The following is a 17,562-nucleotide window of genomic DNA, read 5'->3' as shown; positions in this document are numbered from 1 at the left end:
ATCTTTATTTGGGTTGAAAACATTAAGTTTTGTGTCTCGGAGCTCAGACCTCACCTCTGGCTTGTACTTCAGTTCTTGGGCGAGTTACTTTTTTTCTGAGTCTCACCACTTCTGGAGAGTACGTCTTTTGTGATCACCGCCATTCTATGGAAGCCATTTTATGAACGAGCAAGCCTCTTTCCCTGCCGTGGCAGCCATTTTATAAGCCCGCCTACCACACCCTTTCAAAATGCCAAATGTGCCCACTGGCCCCCAAAGTTGGGCGACTTGGTTTAAAAGGCGTGTGGATGTATGGGGTGTCAAATGGCTTCCAGTGGCCGCCGGTGTTTATGGCAAGGTCTCAACATGCAGCTGTGTGACACGCACCACAGGATTTTCTCCTTGCCAGTGTAAAACATTTAAAGAAAAAACTACCAGGGTTTCACAGGGGTAGTTCCGTTGGTTTGGTTTTGTCAAAGAGTGGCAACATGGCACAGTGACACCAAAGTTGTGGAATTCCCCCCCACACCCCGGCCTCGCTTCTCGCTTCACCCTTGACTGCCAGGAGACCTCTCTTTGGATTTATTTACAGGTTAGGAAACTTCCTTTTCTCTACTGCTCAACCGCTTTACATTTCCCTTCGTATGTGTATAGAAGGTCTCACGCCCACTTTTCTATGTGTGTACAGTGGACAGAAAGCCTATAGCTCAGTTCAGACCACACGTTAGTCAACGCAGTGTGAAAACTCTAGTCAACGGTTGAGTTTTTAGGAGGTACGCCTCGCACAACGTGTTCTAACTCCACCGTTGCGTGACTGTGGGCTACGGTGGAGTTGGGTAAAATCCATCGCGATGTTTAATTGACAGTTCCTTCACCCCCTCTCTCCCCAGTCCTCTTGATGGTATCCCATCAGCCACTGCTGCAAAAAAAACAAGCCCGGTGGCTCTCCAAGAGTGGCACTCGTTCCTTTTGCCGCTCTTGCCAGGGAACTCTGTAGCCAGTGGGAAAAGTCAACACAATGCCATGGAAACTCCACGGAGCCTTCCTCACAATGCGCAACACAACGGTTGTGCAGGAACTCTCCTCTGCGCAACATGGAATGTTTTCCAAAAAAAACCTCCACTGTTGTGTGGCGTTTTCCCGCCAGACAACATGTTTCTCAACGATGGTGTAAAACTCCACCGTGGAGTTCTAAAACCACCCTTGAGAAACGTGTTGTCTGAACTGAGTCTATGTTTCAAACTTCATGTTTAGAGGAGAGTAGTAATTTCAGGTTTGTTTGTTTATTTATTTATTAAATGTATATACCGCCCCATAGCCAAAGCTCTCTGAGCAGTTTACAAAAGTTAAAACACAGTGGACATTAAAAAAGTATACAAAATTTAAAACCATCAAAAAGATATAACAACAACAGTATACGAAACAACAACAGTTCTGGGGTCCATTAAAAAACAAACAGCATATGTTGTTAAATGCTGTTAAATGCCTGGGAGAAGAGAAAAGTCTTGACCTGGCGCCGAAAAGATAACAATGTCGGCGCCCGGCGAGCCTCACCAGGGAGATCATTCCATAATTGGGGGCCACCACTGAAAAGGCCCTCTCCCTTGTTGCCATCCTCCGAGCTTCCCTCAGAGTAGGCACTCAGAGGAGGACCTTAGATGTTGAGCGCAGTGTAAGGGTAGGTTCATGTCGGGAGAGGCGTTCCCTCAGGTATTGTGGTCCCAAGCCATGTTGAAAATGCACTACAGGGAAGTCTAGCAAAAGCGACTGTCAAGTTTCTAGCTTTTCTCTCTCCCTTGTTAGTCTGTGGTTGTTCTTGTTCTTGTTTTGTTTTTTGTTTTTAAATATGTGTACCTTTTCCTTTGCCCTCGAAGAGTTCAGGCAAGATTAATTTGATTAAAAACTGCAACTTAGGGGCTGCTTGACCTGCAGCCATGCAGTGGCGTGGCGAGTTGTTTTTGTAACAAGTTGCCTGCCGTTAACAATCGGCATACAACCCTCCAAACCCCTTTTGGGGATGTCTTTACAGAATGATAGCGACATTTGTAGGACCTTGTGGGATGCCCGTGTTGCTACTTTGGTCATACGGTGAGCAGCTTCCGCCACCTTCAGACAATTTTAAAGATACCGATCAAGATATGTTGGCGTCTGAGGTGGAAAGTACAAAAAACGACACCACAAATGATGACCCATCCAGTGATAAAAAAAATATGACAATAAATTAAAACAATTGACTGTTTGCCACCCTAAAGAGAGTTACAAATACATGCTCCTTAAAGTACATTTATTTTTCTAACAACAACTTTCTCTTTGGTCTTAATCGCTCAGACACTTGTTCAGGCTTGGTTTTACCACCTCACTCTGAGGTAAAAATGGTTTCAAATAAGAAACAGCAGCAGTATTACAATATGTCCGTCCTCTACAAACTTTCTGCAACATCCTCCTCTCTTTTTATTGGTAATTAGATATGTTTCCATTTTCGGAGAACACGAGATTTCTGGAGCGTTCTGAGCTTTTAATTATTAACCTGATCCTGAAACTCTCTGATAGGATTTGAAAAGTATTTGGGAAAGGGGTGTCTTTTATTAATTTCTTACTGACCTTGACCTGTTTTTCACTTCACTTCAATTAGTGAAGTGAAATTTTCAATTTTCACTTCAGGTTTTTTTTAAATAAATAAAATAAATGGAAGGCTCTCTGGATTTCTTCACAGATGGCCTGATGGGAGGGTGTGTAGTTGTTTTTAACCTCACAAGGGCTGCCTTACTGAGGCACAAGCGGAGATGTTGAATTATTTTTCTCTCCTTATTTTTTTTAATGGGGAGACTTGGATCTCCAAGCAGAACTTAGCAAGATTCCTCAAAACGACTGCCTCCTTCAATCTGGAATCTTCTTAGCACAGATATTGAAATAAATCTAGATAGATCATAGAATCCTAGAATAGTAGAGTTGGAAGGGGCCTATAAGGCCATCGAGTCCAACCCCCCTGCTCAATGCAGGAATCCACTCTACAGCATCCCTGACAGATGCTTGTCCAGCTGCCTCTTGAAGGCCTCTAGTGTGGGAGAGACCACAACCTCCCTAGGTCACTGGTTCCATTGTCGTAGTGCTCTGACAGTCAGATGGGCAACAGCATCTTGGCATTCATAAACAGTCATAATCGGTAGCTTGATTGAGACATAACAATCCCAGAGCAACAAACCATGGTTCAACAAACCATGGTTTGTTAGCCAGGGGGAACCCATGTGCCCACATACTCCCTGCAGTGCATGCATGTATATATGTATGAATGCTCTAGAAGGAGATACCATGGCAACATACTTTAAACAATGCACTTACAATGAAAATCAAAGTTCTATCTTAAAAATTGTTACAATAATAATAACTTTAAAAAATCCAGGATGCTGTTCACTCTTCACACACTATATGTATGCTATCCACTATGAAGTAGTTTAGTAAAATCATCTGTGTGTGGACCATCCCGCATTCAGACTGTAGAATGACCTAAAAATATTAGAAATGCAAAATTCTTGTCCAGCCATAACTATTCAGAGGCCATTGTCATTAAATAATGCACACCAGTAGATTAGCTCACTCTACAGTAAAACCTTTTCTGGGGTTCTTCCGGGAGGGACCTCGTTGCTTTTATATGTTACTGTTTGTGCATGGCAAATGGTACCGAGCCATACAAATGGAAAATATGTCTTCTTGTTTAATTCCAGTTGCAGTAAATAACAGCTCGGACACAGAGAGCCTCCCTTCTCCAAGACCTGAAGCCAAAGAAAATACAGAAAACGGGCACAAACCAATCCCCGAGCCCAGAGACGATGCTGGAGATGAACCGGCTGTCAAGATGGAGGAAACCACGGGTTCCCCAGAAGCAACTCCCGTAGAGCCTACCGCCCAACCGTCTGAGGAGTCAGCCGCTGAACTAGCTTGCGGCGAAGAGAAGCCACAAGAAGAACAAGCAGTCGATGTGGTGAAAACGGAGGAGATGGACGAAAAGCCCCCAAACCCTGAGCCTACCAAGGGTGACATCAAAATGGAGGAGGTGGAGGACTGTCAGGAAAAGGACGCGGCCAGTGACAAGAAGAGCAGCAGCAATAGTGTGGTCACTGAGACTGAGGGCGCACCCAAGGCTGAGAAGAAGGAGAACCACAAAGCTGGGAAAACTGGCGGTGCTAATACGGACAGTGACTCCAGCGCCACTTGCAGTGCCGATGAAATGGACGAACAGGATGCTGGAGACAAAAACAAGTAAGTGCCGAGGAAACCGAGTGGAAAGGAGTAATTAAAAATACATTCTAAGCACACACACACACACACACATACAAACCCTGTTGTCTAGTTATCTGGGCACCTAAACATTTAATGTTGGTGCCTGGGGATTTGAAATGTTTGGGTGTGTTTCCCTCCAGAATGATGAGGACTAGAGCCTTTGGAGAGTCCCACCCATCTAGCAGTGTGAGAAAAGCTCTTGGCCTTGCTGCTAGAAGCTTGTTGACTGCCAAAAAATATGGCTTCCTGCCCACCAGCAGAACGGTGTGCAAATTTCCCTTAACAGCAGGAAATTGCTTGTGGATGGGGCACCATTCCTTAGACCAGTGGCTTAAAAATCGCTGACTTATTACACTGCTGTCCTCAGTGGGTTTTGCAGTTGCTTAATGATTTATGGCGCCTGGGCTCTTTGAGCCCCGTGTTGCCAGCGACAGTAATTGAAAGGGCAACTTTATGGTCTTGGTGCTTATGCTGTTCAGGATCGATGCCCGTTGTTAGGGGTTAAAGGAGGTCATGTGCCGCAATATGGTCATGTGCCGGTACTGGTGGGCTGTGCTTGATGAGGACAACTGTCTGGCTTTCTCTGGGGTGACGGGTGATTTGTGGTTTAGTGCACAGCCTCGGTCAATTTCATTAAATGCCTCTTGGATCTATACTCGCGTACAGCTGTTCATCAAGCAAAGGCTGACCCGCTGCAAGAAAAACAAGGGCCTCTGGTTCGCTGGGGCACAAATTGATCCTTATGGTGGAAGCAGGCCAGAAACCAAAAACAAACAGTATAGAAGCAGCCACATTTGAATGTGCAGGAGGATTAACGGCTCTCGTGCTTATAGGGCTCTCCTTAAGAACTCCAGCCCCTGGAACTCTTGGCTTTAATTTAAACAGGACAGTAGGTTTCCAGACCCAACAATTTAGAGAAATGCTACAGAGATAGTAACTTTTTACTATCGTGGAAGCTATCTTGGAATTTGGGGGAGGCAGCTCACCCCTCGGCACTGACCTGAGTTTCTGCAGTGTTCCGTTTAGGGTGCAAAAATGGGATTATGCAGTCAAGCTCCCCCTAGTTTTTTTGTATGAGGCCTAGCGTAGTTCATTGGTTAACCCAAAAAGCATTTAAGAACTTTCTGTAGAAAGCCTCCATCCACTCTGCTGCAAATTTCCTCCTTCCTCCTGGGGCTGGCTTTCGTCTCCTGTTTAGATGCATCCCTGGGGCACTTTGGCTCTCTGGATGTCTATGATTCTACCACTTTGCCTGTGGGATTCTTTGCTGAGACCTTCCACTGGCTGTCCCCCAGGATGTGACGCTGCAGTCCAGCAGGTCTACCTTCCTTGTTTCCCTCTAAAAATAAGAACTTTAAAAAAAATCCTGCAGACCAAGGATCCAGTATCCTGTTTTCTGGAAGTGTCTGGCTAGAGGAAGGCCAGCTATCAACACATTCAGGCATGAAGGCAACATGAGCCACGCTGTTGTTTTGCTCTCAGAAGCTGATATTCAGCTGGAGCGTGTTCAGAGGAGGGCAACCAGGATGATCAGGGGTCTGGAAACAAAGACCTATGAAGAGAGACTGAAAGAACTGGGCCTGTTTAGCCTGAAGAAGAGAAGATGGAGGGGAGACATGATAGCACTCTTCAAATACTTAAAAGGTTGTCCCACAGAGGAGGGCCAGGATCTCTTCTCGGTCCTCCCAGAGTGCAGGACACGGAATAACGGGCTCAAGTTAAAGGAAGCCAAATTCCAGCTGGACATCAGGAAAAAATTCCTGACTGTTAGAGCAGTATGACAATGGAACCAGTTACCTAGGGAGGTTGTGGTCTCTCCCACACTAGAGGCATTCAAGAGGCAGCTGGACAACCATCTGCCAGGGATGCTTTAGGATGGATTCCTGCATTGAGCAGGGGGTTGGACTTGATGGCCTTGTAGGCCCCTTCCAACTCTGCTATTCTATGATTCTAACACGTCTCTAAATATTGGAAGTCTTGTTCAGTTATCATGGCCAGTAGCTCTGCATACCCTGGTCCTTGGTTCAGTGGCAGGAGGGGCCCACGGGCCCATTAAGATTTATAGAAGAAGAGTGTGCGACCAGATAGCAAAAGAAGCACAGATCAACAGCATGCACATTTTGTGTTGTGTTCAATCCCTAAGCAGAGCAATGGGGTGAGGAGCAGTTCATAGGAGTGGCCCTCAGGGAGTCCTTTCCTGGCTGTCCTCCGTCATTTTGCAGGTCTTGCTGGCTATTGCCAACCCAAAGGTAGGGTAATAACGGCTCTTAGCTCTTCCCGCTTAAAAAAAAATAGTCCCCGAAGAAAATTATCTTTACATATATATTTTATAAAGGCTGCTGGCAGTGCTAGGAATGAAAGTTCAGCTGTAGGTCATGCTAAATATAAATGAACGCAGAATGCCAGCCCATACAGACATAAGTTAACTATTGTCAGTTCATTGCTATGGGAGAATGCAAGGATGCTGTGCATTAAAAGAGAGAGAGAGGCAAGCAGAAACCGTATCCTATATTCTTGGTAGTTTAAAACCTCCTGGGACAACTTTGACGGTTGAACCTGTTACCCTTTCAGCCAGTTATCCAACTTGAGTATGACTTTCCATCATTACTAATCACCCTCTCCCATAAACTCCCAAAGCCTCATGTCCCTGTTGTTGTCCCCTGGCCCTAATATCAGCGGAGCAAGACGGAATCCACCGGTTCTTCTTCTTCGTGGTCTCTGTGCATCACACCTATGGGCTCTGAGTGCATATGTGAATGCACAGATGACCAGAAAGGAGAACCGCAATTACAGGAAATCAACTTGTCTGTGTTCTCGGAGAAAATGTAACGTCCATTTTACAAGCGTTTCTTGGAGCTGCACTGGTGGTAGGACCTCAAAAGTGAGAACATTTGGCTGTAGTCCTCGGTGCTAAAGAAGTTGCTCAACCCCTGGTCAGTTTTTCCAAGGTGAAAATGGACCGAAGGAAATAGTTCCTGATTGTCTTTCCTTAACCTGAGGCCCTCCAGATGTGTTGGATTACAACTTTCATAGTCCCCACCCAGCCATACTGGCTGGGGGATTATAGGAGTTGTAGCCCAACACATCTGCTGGGGGCAGGTTGGAGAAGTCTAGAATAAAGATGTGAGGGACTTCTCAGTTTTGCTGCAAGCTCATATTTACTCCATTGTGTAAACAAATCCAGGACTGAAGCAGGTTAAAGAGCAATAATCAGACAGGTGACATCACGTGGGCAAAGACCTGGCTGTGACCTGGAACTGAACAAAGGCTGCAAGCCAAGAGGGTTACAGGTCTTGCTGAGGCAATCGAAAGGACTTTAGGCTGTCAATAGGCAGATGGAAGTACGGGTCATGCTTCCAGGTCTCCCTGTAATGGAGGCCGTACTACCAGAACGAACCTCTCTGCCCCTTGATTTAGGGATTGGAGCTCCAGGTCAGAATCCAGGGCTTGCTGGCTCTTTGGCCCCTTTGCTGTGCCTCTCCCAACGCGCTCTCGGATTACGTCTCTTCAACTACCAGTGGGCTTTAAAGCCAGGCTCACATCCTCCTCCTGGTTTATTTTAGCTAGTTATTTCACTGCCTATAAATTTCAAGGTCACTCTGTGTTCAAGCTTAGGCAGACAAATAAGCATGGCCCAGCCACGTGAAGGGAATCAAATCCGTATCTGCCTGGTGACCCCTTTCCCTCGTCTACCTCCCGCGTCTCTAAATCAGTCTTGGAGACGTCCCCCAATAGAGGCCAGAAACAAACAGAAGTCCACTTGGTCCTCACCCGTAGGTCCCTTTGAGACACCAGCCGGCTCCGATGCCGTCTGGGGGCTGCTGCCGAGGGAGCTGATGCTGTTGCAAGAACAAGCCTTCCCTCCTCTTTTGAGTTTGACAAAGGGAGGCTCGTTTTTCTTGGTTTGCGCTCCGAAGGAGCTAGGAATGGGCTCACCTACAGTGGCAGCCCCAGCAGCTGGAGACACATCTTTGTGGGATCAGATACTCTCTCCCGGGGCGCCGGATACCTAGAAGCCGCACAGAGCCTCTCTTTGGCCTAATCTGATCTCGCGTCCATTTGTTTCACAGAAGTGTGGGTTGCCGATGCTTGTGTAGGTTTGCTAAGGATCGGAGGTGCCTCCAGACACGGGACTTTAGGGGACTGAGTATTATTATTTTTATTTATTTATATAGCGCCATCAATGTACATGGTGCTGTACAGAGTGAAACAATAAAATAGCAAAACCCTGCCGCATAGGCTTACATTCTAATGAAATCATAATAAAACAATAAGAAGGGGAAGAGAATGCACCAAACAGGCACAGGGTAGAGTAAAACTAACAGTATAAAGTCTGCACAACATCAAGTTTTAAAAGCTTTAGGAAAAAGAAAAGTTTTTAGCTGAGCTTTAAAAGCTGTGATTGAACTTGTAGTTCTCAAATGTTCTGGAAGAGCGTTCCAGGTGTAAGGGGCAGCGGAAGAAAATGGCCGAAGCCGAGCAAGGGAAGTGGAGACCCTTGGGCAGCCCTACAGCCCCACCATCCAGGTCTCTTCACTTCCCTATCTAGACGGTGCATGGGAAGCCAGTAGGACTGCGCCCATCACTCAGTCAGTGTTGGGATGTTGGCCGTGGGACATTGCCAGACCATAACTTGTGGGGCAGGGTCGAGGTGGCTGTCCCGATTTATCCTGTCCATCATGCCGGATCAGAGAAATGTCCTTTTTGTCCAGCATTCCATTCACAAAGTGGCCGGCCAGCTGTCTGTGGGAAACTCACATGAAGGACATGAGTGCAACAGCACCCACCCATCCATGTTCCCCAGCAATTGATGTATCTAGGCTTACTGTTTCTGAAACTGGAGCTGGCATAGAGCCTTCAGGACTAGTAGCTACTAATAGCTGTAACCTCCATGAGTTTGTCTAACCCCCTTTTAAAGCCATCCAGATCAATGTAACTTATGCAAGAACTGCCTTGCGTAGACTCCTGCCCTAGCAGGCCATAATTGGTGCAACGCTTCGGTTCTCACTGTGACGTAGGCTTCCCCACGGAAGCAGGTGTGTCAGGAGCAAAATCGCCGAGAAACCTCACACATTATCATAATCGTTGGCACGTGATTCCGGCACATTTTCCCGTTCTGGGGCTCTTTTCATATAGTCATTCAGTCAGAGCACCTGAAGCAGCCCTGTGGACTTTGGAAGTGCAAATCCTCCTGTATCCGCTGCTTCCGTTCATCTCGACATTTATTACCTCTGCTGAATAATCCATTCATATTTCAGCCATTCATTCACAATGAGCTAGTAACGGTGGGGGATTTTGCCAGCGCCCAGCATTCCATCGTGTTCTAGAGCATAGATAGCTATGGGATTATGGGAGTTGTAGTCTGGAGGGCATCAGGTCAGTGGAGACCACTTTAGAATGATCACAGCAGAGAACCAAGGGGGCACTAGGCAGATTTGGAGTAGGCTTCATCCTTAAAGCCTTGGCTTCGTCTTCCTCACTAATGGCGCATCGCTATTTCTTTCGTATAAGTGAACGGCTGCTGTTCCCTCCTGTGAAGAAAAAATAAAGCATTGCATTTTAACAATGCCGCGGTAAGGGCGCAATCTGCCCACCACCTCTGCCCCTGAGGCTGTCGCTGGCTAGGTACATATGCACCTCCCGCCCCGACGCAATATGCACACTCCTCCTTTGCACATGCCCCACCCACCCATCATCGTGACAGGCATGTTGCTAATACGCGATCACATTTTGTTGCAAGGTAGATTGTGCAAAGGGCATACAGCTGCATGTCTGCGAGCCGTGCATAGCTGAGCAAGCCGCTGAGCTTTTTTGGCTGCTGATCATATAAAGGAACTGACCTGACCTCGCGCACACACGCAGACATCATAAAGCACCTTCTTGGTTTTCAGACTCTCTCTCGTCCTTGAACTCTGCACTCTTACGCTCTAGTTAATCCATATGCCGGTGTTCCTTCTGTACTCCCTGTTTCCTCTCCTCCCTTCTCTCTCTCTCTCCAACTTGAACGTGATTCTTCTCTCTCTCTCTCTCTCTCTCTCTCTCTCTCTCTCACACACACACACACACACACACACCATATCACTAAGTGAGAACAGAACCAAAACTTGCTGGTTGCCAGTTGGCTCCCTTCAGCCCCAACTCTCCTTCAGGCTTCCAGCATTAAAGGCAAGCTTAGCTATTCCAGACTTGCTGTTGGATAGATATTTGCCTTTCGTTGTGTTCAGGTTCTGACGGATCACCCTGTTTAACAAGCTCTTGTCTCCCCTCTTCAGTTCAGACTTGCTAGTGATCTTGGAGTGGTTTTGTCTTCCTAGGCAGTTAGCACAACATGTGGGTAGTTAATACGTCTTGTTAACCGCTGAGCTTGGGTTGATCATGTGCCGCCCAGTTTACCTAATTACCCTCACCGGGCACAGCTTGTCGTGATGTCCAGACCCAGCAAAGGTGGGTGACTGGGGTGGTCAGCAAAAACCACCCAGCAACCCTAGAACAAGCCATGGGTTATGCGTGGTTTGTTAACCATCCCAGCCTTGCCAGGTTCAGACATCCCAACAAGCCACACCTGATGAGGGTAATTAGGTAAATTGGGTGGCTTGTGACTGGCAGGGTGGGGTGGTTAACAAGCCACCATAGCTTATTAACCGCTCTTGCGTCATGCGAACCTGGTCAGTGTGTGCAGCTTGGCATGTTAGCTTGAGTCACCTAGATGTGCTTGTTTTGTAGCAACCTCTGAGGAACAGCTGCTCTCTCTTGTGGCCTACTGAAATCTTGTGCTCGGGGGTGAGTGAAGCAAAGGTGTAATGGTACATAGGCTCGCATTGTGACCGGGATTGGTCAAGGGAGACTTTAGGACCCTTCGCATCCTGTGAGTCTTTCTTGGTGGTGAGAAAGGGAGAGGGGGGCGCGGGGGAAGAGAGAAAACAGTCAGTTGAACCAATGCAGCCTTGCCCAACCTGGTGCCATCCAGATACGTTGGACTGCAATCTCCATAATGCCCCCCCCCCCAAGCCGGCATAGTTCTCGATCTCTCCATTGATTCTTGATCTCCACCAGAAGTGGTGGCGTTGGGAAGTACTGATCCGTGAGCAGGAAGGGGAGCGTTCCAGCTAGGTTCCCCCTCCAGGGCTCTCAACCGCGGCCTTTTGTGTCCCCGCGCAGGCTGCTCTCCCCCCGGCCCAGCCTCCTCAACGCGACCAACGACGCCCGGCTCAGCTCCTCGCCTCAGAAGCCGCTGGACTTGAAACAGCTGAAGCAAAGAGCGGCCGCCATCCCGCCCATTGTGAGTAGCGCCGCGAACGGAGATCCAGCCGCTCCTCGACTCCCGCTGCCTTTGAAACCCGTGGCCCCTCCACGGCATTCGCCCCTGCGGCAGAGTGGGTTTGGGATCCATCATTTGCGTGGGTTTTGTGGCTTCCCAAAGCCACCCAACTTCCCGGAGTTTGTCCCAAGCAAGACGTGCGCCTGCTGTCCTGTAGGGATGCGACCTGTGCTTCCGGTCGGGGACTCCGTGTGCTTTAGCATCCAACTTCTCTTGTAGTGGGGATTAAGGGTGTGTGTGTGTGTGTTTTTAAAAAAAGGAGCTAAGGTGCAACTCTGTGTGTGTGTGTGTGTGTGTGTGTGTGTGTGTGTGTGTGTTTCCTTGCAAATACACACCAGCTGCCTACGGCATAGCTCACCCCGTTTCTCTCCGCCTCATCTCCCGGCAGATTTCCGAAGGTTTGCTGGAGGGAGCGCTGCAGAGCGGCAGCGCGAAGCCTCAGGTGCCTCATCACGCGTTGGCCCTTTACCAGCAGCAGATCACCATCGCCCACGAGTCTGCGCGGGAAGACGCGGCGCAGAGCAAGCAGTTGCAGCAGCAACAGGCTGAGAAGGAGCCCCCGCCAAGCAGCAGCCCCAGGGCCCAGAGCAGGAGCCCTGCTGCTGTGGATAAAGAAGGTGAGTGTCCCGGGGGGTCCAGGCACGGAGGATGTGAGGGGCGGAAATTTGCCTCCCCCCCCCCCACACACTTACAACCCTAAGGACTTTCTGAAAAGCTTCCCCCTCCCCACAGAGCCAGGCAGGCATGGATAATTAGAAGGAACATCGTGTCTCGCTCGGCCCTGATCAAATGCCGAGAGGCGGGCGATGGCTTTTATTAACGTCCCCGCCGTTGCATTTGGAGAGGGGCGAGGAGGCCTGGAACGGGGCCAAGGCCAAGGGGCGAGCTGCTGCTATCCTCTGCCGGGGCCGGCTTCTGGCTCAGAAGGCTTTTAGCGCTCAGCCGGAGCCATTATTTCTGGGACAATCAATGTTAATGCCCTGACTGGAAGGGCAAGGCTTCCTGTAAAAGAGTCTCCTTTGCATTCGCAGTGGAAATGGCCGGGGCACCTAATGGGCAATTTGCATCTTTCTCCTCCCCTCCCTGCGCCTCCTTGGCATCGATAATCCAACACTCCAGGAGCTGAGACAGTTGGAAACCTCGTAATGCCTGTTTGAAAATCCATTCGCTGCAGGGGTGCCCCGTGCCTTGCTCTTGTAAGAGAGGGCGAAGATGGGGATTGAGGCGGCCCGCCCCCAATTACCGGACCTCTTTCGTATGCACCAGGCGCACGCTTGTTCGCATGCCTTTAGGACAGACATTTGAAAACTTGGTGTAAAATCTCGGGAGACAGGAGGAGGATTTCAAAGACCGTGTTCACACCGCCCGGCTTCTTTTTCGAGGGAAGGAGGGAAAGGCCACCTTTCCTTCTCTCGCCCCTCACTCCCCGCCCGCCGCTATTCTCCCACTGATCTTCAGCCACCTTCCAGGTGTGCTGTAGGGTGGATTCCTGCATTGAGCAGGGGGTTGGACTCGATGGCCTTAGAGGCCCCTTCCAACAATTCAAAGGTGCGCAGTTTGCTCAGACAAAGAGCAGCACAGGAATTACTTGTGAGCGAGCACTCCATCTTGCCAGGTGAAGTGGCGGGCGAAGCTTTTTACTGATGAGAAAATCCGCCGTCAAGGAGAGTTCTTGCCTACCCATGAAGCCGCCTTATATTGGCCCCGTTCAGAAGACACCCTAAACCACAGCTTTAACCACGGTGAATAAGGCAAAGGGCCTTATTCGCCGTAGTTAAAGCTGTGGTTCAAGGTGTCTTCTGAACGGAGGCCACTGACTCCGTCCCAGACCAATGGTCCATCTAGCCCCGTATTGCTTTCTCTACTACCTCGTACCCATCGAAGTCAAGGGGTTTGAACCTCTTTTGGCCCAGGAGCCAAACTCAACTTCAGAGAAGCCCTTGGATTCCAGCCATGGGGTGGAACCAAGGACGAAAGAGCCAGAATACCAAAAAATACCAGCGTGTTTTCGCTCGAAGCTGTTTCTGCCAGTCACTCAGCCTTAAGAGAGGCATTTTAACCTTTTAGAAGGGGCGGGGCGGGGATGCACAAAAGCCAGGAAATCACGAAATGTTCAGGGGTAGAGACAGGGGAAGGGGATGCCTTCCCGCTGCCCTTCTCAAGGCAATTGAGGGGAAGGATCCTGCCCGAGAACAGAACCAGTTCTGCTGCAGCTAAACATCCAGCCCAAAGTATCCAAAGCTGCCTTGCAAGCACGCATTGCATCCTGCTTAAGGTATTCCCCGTCCCTCAGGTCTTTTGGCTGCGTCTTTATTGGCCTGGAACTATTCCAGTCAAAGCATTCTCCCCTATACGCACACACGCACACCCCTGCCACCTCTTCTTCAGGGCGTGAAGGCCTTTTGTTGGTTTGGGGGCTGGGAGCGTTGCCCATTTGGCCGGCTTGCCTCCCACAGACGGCTCCCTCTTTTTCCGCGCAGAGCAGCCAAATGCATGGGGGGAGGGGGGCAGGGATGCGGTAGGAGAAGAGGAGGGGGGTTACGTGAAGTTGGGGGGCCGTTGGCTTTCTTTCCCCCTTTTTTGCTTGGCAGCTTAACGCTAGCAATATGTTTCCTATTGATTTAGTCGCCCCTTTCAGCTTGGCCTTTTGAGGGCCGGGTGAAAGCCAAGAGCATTCATTTGGATGACGGGGAGCATAAACGATGTCTCCCTTGCTCCAATTTCAGGGACTTGATAAATGGTAATAGTAACCCTCTTTCTGGGGATAAGTGCTGTTTTATCAAAAAGGCCCTGAGTTATGGGCCCCCTTTAATGTACGCCAGGGGGAGGGGGAGGAGGAGGCCAGAATAAAGCAGCTGCGTTTTAGACTTCAAAGCGTTTTCATCCTCGGTGGGGGTGGAATAGCTTTCGAGATACACACAAGTCTGCTTTTCGGTCTGCTTTTGCATGAGGCCAAAGAGCCATTGCAAAGAGCCATTACCTTAGATATAGCAGGTTGTGTGCCAGGATCCAGGCCTGCTCTGATCCTCTGCTGTCTGCCATTAGGAATCCCCTGTTGTTCTAAACCACATGTTGTCCTGGCTCCCACACATGCCTCCCAACATCCGACGCTTTGGCAGCTGCAGCCGCAGCCCTCTCGGGTTCTCCTTGAGCTCCCCGCAGCTCAGTGGTTGAGTACGTGCTTCTCAGACCAGAGGTCTGACGATGCAGTGATGGCCACCAATCTGGATGGCTTCAAAAGGGAGTTGGATAAATTCCTGGAGGCAAAGGCTATCAATGGCTACTAGCCCAGATAGTTGTGTGCTATCTCCAGTATTCGAGGCAATAAGCCTGTGTGCACCTGTTGCTGGAGATCATGGGTGGGAGGGTGCTGTTGCACCATGTCCTGCTTGTTCATCCCTGGCCGATAGCTGGTTGGCCACTGTGTGAACAGAGAGCTGGCACTCCTTGGGTTCTTATGTTCTTAATTTCTGCCATCTCTAGTCGAAAAGGGTAGCAAGGCTGTGAAAGCTATTTCTCTGCCTAATTCCCTAGAGAGAGAGACGTCCAAAAAGAATGTGCAGTGCTAGCTAGGTGGGCGGAAGGTCTGATTCAGTAGAATAAGGCATCTTCATATGTCCACGAAGAAGAGAAGCCAACTGTTCCACCCATATTGCATTCCCTGGGTTTTGAACTGGGATGGTAGCCAGGACTGCGTGCACATGGCTGAGAGTGGGTTTGAATCTGAATCTTCCCTGATCTGACTATTCTGGCTCTTATATACACATAAGTTCACAGTCCAAAGTTAGTCAGAACGGAGCTTTGATAGAGATGTATCGCTTCTCTATCTTCTCGAGGCCTCACCTTCCCTCTTCCTCCGCGTCCCTGGGGTAGCAGGGCCTCCCCTTGATGGGGGCGATTCTCCGTTGCAAAGGCATGTTGAACGGGCGCAGCTCCTGCACCCAGGCCTGGGTGTAGCCTTGGCTGTCTCTGTGGGAGAGACATGGAGAGTGCAATGAGGCAAGAGCTGAAGTCTGCTGCCCTTTTAACGGGGTGGAGTGTGGGGAATGACCAAGAAAAATATGCACAAGCCAGAACAGCCAGAGGCCTCCGTGTTAGTGTCTGCCTCTAAGCTGCACCATTCACTGACGTGTCTCCCATCTGCTTTCGTGCCGGCCTTTGAAAGCGTGGATAAAAGCCATGTTTCACAACTTTTATCATAAATGCTGGGAAAGGGAAGTGGGTGGAATTTAGTCTCCTGTTTCTCAAAACCATGCATCAGGCTTCCCCGGGGGGCGGGGGAGTGTGAGGAGCTATGGGAAAGGCACAAGCTCCTGAACTCTTCTGCGGCCAACTTTTGGGGTGTCGTGACCAGACTGTGGGAGGAGTGCCCGCCTGCCCCATTCCACCAGTCCGTGCACAGTGGTGGCTCAAGCGCTGACCTCACAGGCAGTACAAATGACCGATGTGATGTCTCCTTTCCCCCCCTTTCGGTAAAGCTTTCTCTTCCCTAAGGGACCTGCCTTCACGTGCAGCGATCTCTCCCTTTGGCTCGGAGGCGAAGACTGTCCAAGCCTTCTGCCTTGTATGTTGGCTGCACGGGGAGTTTGTGTGAAATGCCACACTATCCTAGGCGGACCTTTCTGACTGCCGGCTGGCTTGCTCTCTGTTTCTCCCCTTTGCAGCGAAACCAATGCATTTCACCTCCCTTCCAGAGGGACAGAAGTTGTGTGGAGAACCAGGCATCGCAACCTGTTGGCCTCCGGTACTTCCTTACCAAGGGTCATCAAGGGACGTGATCCAAACCTCTCCGCATGCTGAACCCCACGTCTTTCAGTACAACCCCCCAGGTGAGTCTGGCTGCAGTTTTACAACCCCAACGTGGAAGTTCGAGACGGCAAGCAAAGTAGATATTCCTTTTTTACAAAACATCGCCTGGTTATAAATACCTCTTGCTTTTCTTTGCTTTTCCCTTTCTTTCCTTTTCTTTTCACACAGGTCACCCAATCTCCTTAAATGTGCATGAAAGTTCGCGGCCCAGCCTCCAAAGGTTGTCTGCCATCTCCAACCCTCCCCCGCTCATCTCCACCAAACACCCCTCCGTTCTCGAACGGCCCCTCAGCTCTATTTCCCAGGTAAAGACGTAGACGTTGGTGCCTGGAGGGTGGACTGAAAACATCGCTTTTGATAAATGGGTCTTTTCCTTCCAGCTAAAGCCTTTACTGCAGCAGTAATTGCTCGATTCAGGAGGCGCAACTCCGGGGTGCCTTGGTACTTGCGCCTGTTGGCGCATGCACCGCCATAACAAAAGCGCTTTGGTGTGCCTTTCAGGGTGTGCCTCTCCAGCTCCATGCTCCATTCAGCTCTGAGCACGCGAAAGTCCCCATTGCCATGGGCCTGCCGTTGACCATGGACCCCAAGAAGCTAGGTAAGATGATAAGACCACGGTGATGTTCACACGGGCAGGTGGAGGAGGGCTTAGGGTTAACCGGCCTAGGGAAAGCAACGCGAGAACCAGCTGGTGGGGCTAAGGTAACGGTGCAGGGCATAAGAGCAATGCATGCGGGGCGGGGGGGGCAGGGGGGCCAGTTGGCATGGGCCTACGATTTTGAGGGGGGCCTTCTCTGAGTCCCCCTGGTAGAGGCAAAGATGTCTTGTACACATCTTGAATAAAAGTGCTTGCCATTACCTTTTCTTACCAATCGTTCTAGTTCATATGTATTTAGAGCTGATTGAAAATACTTAATGAGCCGTTTGAAATGGGGCCTACGTTTCCCATCTGGCCCGGGGCCTCTTACCAGTTTTGCCTGGCCCTGGACGCACGATGCGCTCCTGTTTTTCAGTACCTTTTCCCGGGGTGAAGCAAGAGCAGCTGTCGCCAAGGAGCCAAGCTGGTCAACCTGAAAACTTGGTTGTGCAGACGTCGCAGGAGAGTTCTGTCCTTCGGGGTAAGGCCATTCCACCGCACGTTCTGAGAGGTCCGTGCCAGAGCGATCCCCTCTGGTGTA

At 49.7% G+C, this 17,562-nt stretch overlaps 1 protein-coding gene across 7 annotated transcripts in view; it reads left to right on the top strand.

The window, feature by feature from the left end:
• The window catches only part of NCOR2 (nuclear receptor corepressor 2), a 298,769-nt gene that overhangs the window by 236,880 nt on the left and 44,327 nt on the right, over positions 1 to 17,562 (top strand). For all 7 annotated transcript variants that reach the window (XM_063143816.1, XM_063143815.1, XM_063143819.1 and 4 more), the window contains 7 exons: positions 3,702 to 4,236; positions 11,416 to 11,536; positions 11,964 to 12,192; positions 16,240 to 16,404; positions 16,553 to 16,689; positions 16,886 to 16,982; positions 17,398 to 17,502. In XM_063143816.1, the coding sequence (XP_062999886.1) occupies positions 3,702 to 4,236; positions 11,416 to 11,536; positions 11,964 to 12,192; positions 16,240 to 16,404; positions 16,553 to 16,689; positions 16,886 to 16,982; positions 17,398 to 17,502 (1,389 nt within the window). The remainder of the gene's footprint in view (positions 1 to 3,701; positions 4,237 to 11,415; positions 11,537 to 11,963; positions 12,193 to 16,239; positions 16,405 to 16,552; positions 16,690 to 16,885; positions 16,983 to 17,397; positions 17,503 to 17,562) is intronic.

Source organism: Elgaria multicarinata, chromosome 18, assembly GCF_023053635.1.
Source record: "Elgaria multicarinata webbii isolate HBS135686 ecotype San Diego chromosome 18, rElgMul1.1.pri, whole genome shotgun sequence".
NCBI classification, from domain to species: Eukaryota; Metazoa; Chordata; class Lepidosauria; order Squamata; family Anguidae; genus Elgaria; species Elgaria multicarinata.
This window is presented reverse-complemented; position numbering and strand designations above follow the sequence as displayed.